General features: G+C 30.8%; 1 protein-coding gene across 1 annotated transcript in view; it reads left to right on the top strand.

Moving 5' to 3' along the window:
- The window catches only part of LOC110094354 (ER lumen protein-retaining receptor), a 16,485-nt gene extending 13,353 nt beyond the window's left edge, over positions 1 to 3,132 (top strand). Inside the window, exons 2-6 of the mRNA XM_020819573.2 lie at positions 591 to 856; positions 941 to 1,056; positions 2,430 to 2,503; positions 2,681 to 2,744; positions 2,829 to 3,132. Of these exons, the coding sequence (XP_020675232.1) occupies positions 591 to 856; positions 941 to 1,056; positions 2,430 to 2,503; positions 2,681 to 2,744; positions 2,829 to 2,865 (557 nt within the window). The 3' untranslated portion in view covers positions 2,866 to 3,132. The remainder of the gene's footprint in view (positions 1 to 590; positions 857 to 940; positions 1,057 to 2,429; positions 2,504 to 2,680; positions 2,745 to 2,828) is intronic.
- The last annotated feature ends 6,643 nt before the right edge of the window (positions 3,133 to 9,775 follow it).

Here is a 9,775-nt window from a genome sequence, read left to right as displayed (position 1 = left end):
AGATAACAATCATTCAGGCATGTATCTTCACATTATTTATTTATTAAAAAGAAGCGAGCTAGTTAAATTTTTCTTTTATAAATTTTCATTTATGAAAGGCTTCCGTCTTTAAATTGTTATTCTTGGATTCCCCATGTTTTCTTTCTTGAAAGGAAAGAGTGCATCCTTGGCAATTAACATAGTGGCTGGTGATCGTGTGTGCTTTCATTCTGCACTTAAACGCGAAAGGAAGCAAATTATATATATATACGAGAATATAGTGTGATGTTAAGAAATCTTTAGTAGTAGATTACTGTTATTACTTTTACCTTTGAATGCAGAAGTCGAACTTTTATCCAGACACCAAGTCTTCATTTGGGACGGCTTTATTTTTGCTTCTTAAAGCAGAAAGTTTGCTTCTTAAAGCAGAAAGAAAGCCGTCCCAAACGAAGCCTAAATTCCTTCACAAATTGATGAAGAGAAGTGCCTCTCTTTGAAAAAAATGATGATTTGATTAAATGTAATCTGATTGAACTCCTATTCCTATGACCTTATTTTATGTTTACCTTTCTCATGGTGTTCATAATTCTTTTATTTTGTTCCCCATTCAGGCATTTCTTTAAAGACACAAGAGCTTTATGCTCTCGTATTTGTCAGCCGTTACATGAATATCTTTACGGACTTCATTTCACTTTATAACACCATCATGAAATTGATTTTCTTGGGGACTTCATTCTCAATTGTGTGGTACATGAGATATCACAAGATTGTACGCAGATCATATGATAAGGATCAGGACACCTTTCGCCATTATTTTCTTGTGCTTCCCTGTCTAATCCTTGCACTTCTTATCAACGAGAGGTTCACTTTTAAGGAGGTGAAGTATAATTTTTTTATTGTTTTTTCGCACATTGCTCCATTTGAAGTTACTTAAACATTTTGATTGTCTTTGGCTTGACAGATAATGTGGACATTCTCCCTGTATTTGGAGGCTGTTGCCATCCTTCCTCAATTGGTGTTGTTGCAAAGGACAAAAAATACTGATAACTTGACTGTTCAGTACATTTTTCTTTTAGGGTAAGATTTCTTCTTGATACTGCCACTGTTGCTCTTCCACAATGCAATTAGAGTGACTGTTTATCATTTATTTGCAATTTATTTGTTTTATAGTTTCCTTACTAGGATTGTGACTTTTGGCGATCAAGTAATTAATAAGAGTACACGTTTTAGATATCGTTGATCTATTGTTCATAGTGATGATGAAATAGATGGGATATTATCAGCAGAATTCAAATTGGATGGTTGAAGTGGAGGAATGCATCGGGCTTGTTTTGCGATAGAAAAGCACCGCTCAAACTTAAGGGTAAATTCTATAAGATGGTGGTGAGACCTACAATGTTTTATGGTGCTGAATATTCGTCATTAAAAGAGAAGCATAATTCTAAGTTGAGTGTTGCAGAGATGAGAATGCTTAGGTGGATGAGTGGCTTTACCCTTAGAGATAGGATACGAAATGAGCATATACGTGAAAAGGTTGGAGTAGCTCCAGTGGAAGATAAGATTAGAGAGAGTTGTCTTAGATGGTTTGGTCACATTAAACGGAGACCTTCCGATGACCCGGTTAGGATAGTTGAGGTATTAGATTTGACTTATATTAAGAAAGGTAGAGGTAGACCTAAAAAGACTTGGTGAGAAAATATTAGAAATGATCTTTCTTTATTAGCTTTAAATGAGAATTCGACTTTTAAGAGGACACAATGGCGAAAAATGATTCATGTAGCCGACCCCACGTAGTGGGACAAAAGATTGATGTTGTTGTTGTTGTTATTGTATAGTTCCCTTACTATTTTACCTGTCTATTTTCTTCTCTTAATGATGGTAAACTTAATAATCAAAGGACAACCTACAAACTTTTTTTTTTTTCAATATGTCATTACACCAAAAGATGCATTGCCAGGTATTTTGTACAAAAAAACAGATCCGTTAAAACCCATTAGTGTTTTGTCTATAAACATTTTTTTTATAAATACTTGTTTGGTTGATTCTTTTTAGATGTTGAATTCAACGTAGCATAAGGTTTCTAAAAAATTACTCATTTGATTCGTATTTTCAATCATTAAAAATGGCTATAGCATATAAAAAAAATGGGAGACGCCAATCTCTGAAACAAAAAACACTAATATTTTTTCTTGCATTTAGAATATTAGCACTAAATCTAAATGTCTGCAAGTGCAAAGTTGTTGATCGACCAAATTTCAGCCTAGCTGTTGAAATTGCTTAACATTTTTCCTGAAATCGATTTAATTTACATTCCATTTTTATGTATGAATTCCTAAAGAAGACAACAGTGAAGAAGATCGGAGCATCACTTCTGCTTGAAATTTTTATTTATTTTTCCCTTTTACATTAAACGCTAATCTAATGCCCAAAGTAATCCTCTCATCTTGCAGTGCATATCGAGCTCTTTACATACTAAACTGGATTTATCGCTATTTCACAGAACCGGACTATATTCATTGGATAAGTATGAAGACCTATGCTTTGTTTGGGACGGCTTTTTTATTGCTTCTTAAAACAGCTTGTTAGTTCAAAAATTAGAAGCTGCTTTAAGAAGCAATAATAAAGCTAGTGATGTCTAATAACAAATTTCTTTTTGATGGATTTGCTTGCTCAGATTACTCCCTATATTTCTTTCATGCAGCTTGGATATCTGGACTGGTGCAGACTATTCTCTATGGCGACTTCTTTTACTATTACTTCCTCAGGTAATTAAACACCTATAGCTAACAAGAACATCCACAAAGTTGCCTGCACTATATCATATCGTTAATATTATAAACTCCTTTCAGCTGGAAGAACAATGTGAAGCTCCAACTGCCTGCTTAGGGTTACTGGATCACATTTATCAATCAACTTATTGCTTTAGATCTCACTAAACTGAGAAGAAAATCCCATTAAAACTGGGAAAGGTTAAGGATTTGTTGTATTATGGTTGTAATATGCACTTCAACCAGCTTATAGCTTATTCTTTTGTGGGATCTTTAGTCATTAGCTTTACTTGTAGCAGACCCAAAAAGATTATTCTTTGGAAAGCAAACACTGTCTGTGTTGCATAGTTAAGTAGACAAAAGTATTGCACAAGTTCCTTCTTCCCTTTTGCTATTAATCACCAAAAAATAGAAGAGTACTTCAACATGCAGGATTACTCAGACTAAGGCTTCGTTTGGGACGGCTTTTTTATTGCTTTTTAAAATGGAGTTTTAGTGAAAATTTTTAAATTTTTTTTATTAAAACTTCGTTTTAGAAAGCAGTAAAAAAGCGGTCCCAAACGAAGTCTAATTCCTTCTTAGTGTAAGAACTTGTGGTTAATTTTCTTCTAGTGTTTACTTTTTACTTAAAGGTTTTGTTTGGGATAGCTATCTTATTGCTTTTTACAGCAACTTTTTAGTATAAAATTTCTTAGTTCGAAAAAATTTTGTAATAAAAAGTTGTTTTAGAAAGCAATAAGAAAGCTGTATCAAGTGAGCCCTAAGTCATCAAGTAATGAATAACTTAAAGGTCTATTTGAGACAACTTTTTTATTGCTTTGCTTTTCATGCTGCTATTATGGCTTTATTTGGGACGGCTTTCTTACTACTTAAAAACAATTTTCTAATAACAAATTAACATTTTTATATTTAAAAGTTGTTTTAAAAAGCAATAAAAAAGCTGTCTCAAATCAAACCTATACTTCAATTTGATTATTATTTTCTTGTTACATTTTAAAAATTTATGAGGTTATGATCAATTTATTGACAACCAGATATGCTATCCTTTAGTTGTAAGGAAGTCATTATTTTTTTTTTTAATTTTTTTAATGGCTGTAGCACTGGCATTAGCTTTAAAAAAAAGTTGATTTCCTCACAATTTTATAATCACTTTTTATTAAAAAATAGATATTGACTTCTGACCTATTTGTTGAGCAAAATGAGCTGGTGTTGGCTGGACCCAAATCATGGCTTATGTTGGAAGAGGCCTGAAGTCAGACCAAACCATGGGTCACCTAATTTGTTATCTAAAGCTCATTCTAAACCTTGCCAAAATGAACGATTAATATAGTACATTACACACAAAAAAAAAAAAAAAAAAAAAAAAAAAAAAAAAAAAAGAAAGAAAACATTAAACTACACAAAAGCCTTTGTTTGGTTATGCTGTATAACTGTGACAGTTAGAATCACTTCTTTAATGGCAGCTATGGTTGAGAATTTGAAGTTTAGATCATCTCGTTATGTTCAAATTAAACATGAAATGGGGCAAAGTTAGGTTTAGGTTTTGTTTGGAACGATTTTTTTATCGTTTTCTAAAGTAATTTTTTAGTACAAAAATTTTGAAATATTCTTTTAAGAGCATTAAGAAAGTTATTTCAACTAAAGCATTCGAGACTAATAATTTATTTGTAAATTTAAAAGATTAGGAAAAGTCAATTAAAGTGAGATATTTGGTATCCAATTTGGGATTTTGGGATTTAAAAGAGGAAGGAAAGATTCCTCCAGGGAGAGTTTTTTTTGGAGAATCAAATTTGGATAATTTTATATCCAAAGAGAAAATAAACACCTTTTGGGGAGGAGTTCATTTCATTTGGGTCATGGCAAACCATCTAACCTATTACAGTGCAACTTTGTTTATGGGATGTTATGTATCTCTAGGGAAAATTTTATTTTTATACCTAATTCTTAAAGTTCAACATATTATTTTTTCATTAAGGTCAATTAGCATGCATTACATTAGAAATTAATTAAAATTAATTAAGACTTAATTGTATAGAGCATAATCCTACCATATATAAGTAAATGAACCAATTAGGAAATTCTCTAGATGTTGATCCCAAATTCTCAAAAACATAAATAACAAGCCTTGCATATCTTTCATAAGACCAAATTCTTGGTTTTAAAGTGCTTAGGCAATTTAGTTGGCTTTTCAATCCAAGCTGATGTAAGCCCATAATTGCATTTCATTAGATACATTCAGGTTACTATTGTTTAGTGCCAAAATTAAATTCAGGTTCAAGAGCGGACTCAAAATTTTAAGTCCCTAACATCATAAATTTAAAAATTCTAATAAAATATCAACTCAAACATAAACTTTAACTCATCCAAAATTTAAAACCCAACATAACATAGATTAAGGCATTTCAAACTTATTACAAAATCTCAAAATACCCCATACTTCTCATCTTTTGGGCTCCAAAATAAGTGCTCAAAAGTTTGACCCAATTCTAATTTCCAACACCCCTCCCTTCACATCAGTCATTGAAAATTAGAATAGAATTTCTACCATTATTTTAATCAAGAGTATCCATGAGAAACTTAAACTTCCTACGATGTAATCAATTACAAAGACTTACATTTTGAGATATTTAAGACCCCAGATAAATTAAATCCCATCCTATTTGGCACCCAAATAGAATGGGGGAAATTAATCATTTTAAGAAAATTAAAATCAAAGAAGATCATTCTTGTCATATTCAAACTGTTAATAATAAATGACATTTCTTTTCCTTGGGAAGATATATCATTTATTTTTACGATATTGATTATGAAAATAATGATAATATATCTAGATTATCATAGCTAAATACATGATCGAATAATATTTTGACCTTTCATTGTCATGTATAGTTCTTTTCTAAATTTGACTATAATAGTCGGGATGAAATTTATAATTATGAATATGAACCCATTAGAAAATATTATTTTTACCTTGAATGACATATCATTCATAAAGATGTGTTTGATTTCAGAATAAAAAATTCAAAAGCCTATATTTAAATTTTCTCAAAAATACAATCCAACTGATTTGTACCTTTCCAAAAGTAATCAAATAGAGGTATGTGTTTTGAGAGATTTGCTTGCCAAGTTCAAGAATCGATGCGAACAATTTGTTGAATAAGTTTCATCACTATAGGAGTGGAATGCATAGTTGGAGAGTTTGGAAAAGCTTAAAGGGTATGGGTGGGGCTTTTTGGATCGCCCTGAAATGTGATTAGTGTGTGGCTCTAATTTTTAAGCTAATTTCTATCAGTTGTTGAACAAGCTCTCTGGGGACTTAGAATATTTAAATTTTCTTTTACATTTGCCAAAGTGAATGTTCACTCACTCTGTAATCATAAATTCTCTAGTTATTCTCAACATTTTCTTCTTATCTTGGCAATATCTAATGATATATTCTTAGATGTGCCACATCTTTTTTAAGACCTGAGTCCACATTGGGGTAATCATCCAAACTTGTCAATAAAAAGGGCCCATGCTTCACACAAAAGTGGGTATTATATAGCTATATATATATTTTTTTTCTGTAGCAATATATGAGTTATCATCTTATGATACTTGAAATGAACTTGAGGTGTATTGCAGATTTTTTTTAAGATTCATTTCAAAAGAAAGTGGAAGGATGAACGATTACAGTGATTGACAGGGTAGAACCCCCTTAAGTGGGGGGGGGGGACAGGGGAGAACCCCCTTAAGGGGGGGGGGGGGGATGGGCAATTTCCCCCCTAAAAAATTCTTTATTATATAATTCTTTAGGTAATTTGTCCTCCTTCATCTATTTTTTAGTCTTTATTACAAGAATTTTTAGACAATTGCACCCCCCACCGACCCACACACCCTAAAAGTTTTAAAATACTATAGTCTTTAGGCAATTTCCTCCATCAAATAGTAAAAAGAAATCATCATTTTATTTATTAATTTAAATTCCAAAAAAATTCCTTACAAACAATATTTGTTCTGAGGGCGTTGCCCCTAGAAACCCCCGCAAGTTGAACCCTTGCCCCCTTGGACCCCTAGCATGTCTGTGAAACATATGATGATCAAGGATATGAATAAATAGGGGTCAAACCAAATTCACTGCAACTTCGAAAATACATTTTGTAGAAATTGAATGATTAATCAATTACATCTTTTTGATTGTTTTTGTAAACAAATCATCCATACTTCAACCTAAATTTTATTTAAGAATAAGTGTCACTATATAAAATGTTTATGATATTTTTAAAATGTATTATGTACTCAAGTACAAGAATTATTAGTCACTAAAATTATATATATTTATATTAAAAAAAATTCCCTACACTTTTAGTGGCAAAATTATAAGCCATTTTTTTTTTGTATGGATAATATCAAGTTTCCTTATTATTTAGAGGCCTTAGTTACTTTTGATAGCTAAAAGATATCTTTAGCGATAATTTTCTCTTTGTATCTATTTTTTTTATCGCTATTATGAAGGGTCAAGCCAAATTTGAGGCAACACCAACAGTTACTTACAAGTCCCCCCTAGACACGTGTGTTGAAAATTAAGGCTGGTTCCACCCTTGGTGATTGATTGGGTTAATCTTGATCATTTAGAGTATATAGTTTCAAAATAAGAGAACTATTTATTCCCACAAAGTTCACAGAACTCTCTTTATTTTGAGGGGTGAATTGGCTAAAGTAAAGTGATGACCTCATTAAGTGTAGATTATTTGTCTACATGGTGGCTTCTACTCTCCTATAACTTACTTAGGAGTGTTAGCTCTCCTAAAGAGAATAGTCTCATAAATTTTTAACTTTACCATAAGCTGAGAGCACTCCAATTTATGAACCCATGTTAGTTTATCTCTTTTATTTTTTAAGGATCCTCATAAGTTAAATTCCTCATGTGATGGTCTCATCACTTATCAAATATCAATTTAGCATTCAAAATAAGTGGTCGTCAATAATTATCCAGTCTTATCTTATCACATCATTTTAGTCAATAGTCGTTAGTCTCATCTCTCTTATATGTCATATAATATCAGTGCATGTATTCATATTATATGTTATATATGCACATATACCAATTTTATATGGTATATCTATAAATGTTATCAATATTTGTATTCATCAATGTAAGGTTCAACAAGGTAAGACATCCAGCTTTTAATATGATGCTTTTATCCTTCCATGCCAATTATCATTGGTATTTAATTTAACCATAATTATTGACCAACTAGTCATCGATCTTTATTTTTTTATCATTATTTATTATCTTAAGTCAATTCAAATGTAGTTTTTAATAATCATTTAAGAGTCATCACACTCTATACATCGACATAATTCGATTAGTAAATTATAGGTTACAATCGAGACAACACCACAACCCATCTTTAAAGGAAAGCCCATCAGCCCACCCTCCTACATAGTGTATTATACTTTAACAGTCAACTCATATTAATTATAGTGTTAATGGACAAACTTCCTTGCTTGTATGCAAATGTCACATTCTTCATCTAGCAATAATATCATTTCTTTTATAAATGCAATGATGTATGAAATATAGAAAAATCTATATAATATATAATATCTTCAAAAAATAATAACTATCATTTTTAGTAAAATTTAGAAATATTTCAATCAAATTGATCATATTGATGATATATATCACATACCAAAGTTATGTAGAGGAAGTTTACTTCAATGAGAGAAATAAATTTTTTATCAATTTTAAGAGAGAAAATATATCAAACTTAAAATCATTGAAAATAAATATAGAGTAAAGGTGACTTAGTACGAATAAAATAACTTTCTTAACAAAATTGATGAACAAAAATATCCTCAAGGTCCATTTTCTCTTTCCTCTCTCCTCTTTGCTTCATCCTTTTTTTCCTTCTATGGCAAGCCATAAATGGGGATGGCTGGGGTATTTAGTGCTTAGGATTTTGAATTTAATATATATATATTATTATTAGCCTAGCACCACAACGCTCTAACCCAATGTCGTAGTGTTGCATGTTGAATATATAATTACTGTAGAATATAGCCTCAAATACCACAATGACAATTTCTTGTACCATTGTGCTCATAGGCACAGTGTTGCAACATTCACATGCTTAGCTCCATAGTGCTCTATTTCATACAAAAATTCATTTTTTTTCATTTTAAAATACTTTCATATTTTTGGGTTGTTATAAAAGCAAGACAGGCTGCTGTCAACACTGTAACTAATATGAATTGACTCTGAAAATATAATATCCTATGCAAGAGGGTGGGCCACCAGGCTTTCTTTTAATAAAAGGTTTGTGATATTATCTTGGAAGTTAGCCTATAACCGATTGACTGATTATGCCAACGATTAAAGAGTTGCAATTTTTCATTTATTATTGAAAGTCGCATGTGAATTAATTTAAGATTTATGAATAATGATGGCAAGAAAAAGATTGTTGACCAATTGGTTGATAGTTGGGTTTAATTTAAAGATGTTGAAAATATTACATTAAAATTAGATGTTCTAACTTGCTAAACTTATATGAATATGCATACATAATAACATTTTATGATATCATAGATATTGTGTATATGATATGATAGATATAGAAATAAAAAATAATATAGCGATGACATATGATATGATTGATTGATTGACATGCTTGATATGCAACAAGATTAATAGAATGTTGATATCAACATATGCTAGATGATAGGGATATAATTGACATGTATATGATAAGAATGCAGATTAATTACAAGATATATAGGATATTATTGTTATTGACTATAATTGGTTCTTATAGATATATTTTGAATGATGCATCGACTTTAGTTATAAATATTAGTTATTTGTTGGGTTATGTACTTATTATGTGATTTTTGTATGATTTTAGGCAAGGGTAAGGATCTTGTGGATTGAAGTTATTATGAGCTACAAGCTGGAATTTATCTTTACATATATTAATATTTATAATTTTTTATAATCATGATATAATAACAGTATTGCACTATTGACCTCACTTTTAGCTGAGGTC

The sequence above is a fragment of the Dendrobium catenatum genome, unplaced genomic scaffold, assembly GCF_001605985.2.
Source record: "Dendrobium catenatum unplaced genomic scaffold, ASM160598v2 fragScaff_scaffold_743, whole genome shotgun sequence".
Classification (NCBI taxonomy): domain Eukaryota; kingdom Viridiplantae; phylum Streptophyta; class Magnoliopsida; order Asparagales; family Orchidaceae; genus Dendrobium; species Dendrobium catenatum.
The sequence above is the reverse complement of the archived record's forward strand: the minus strand, read 5'-3'. Positions and strand labels throughout refer to the sequence as shown.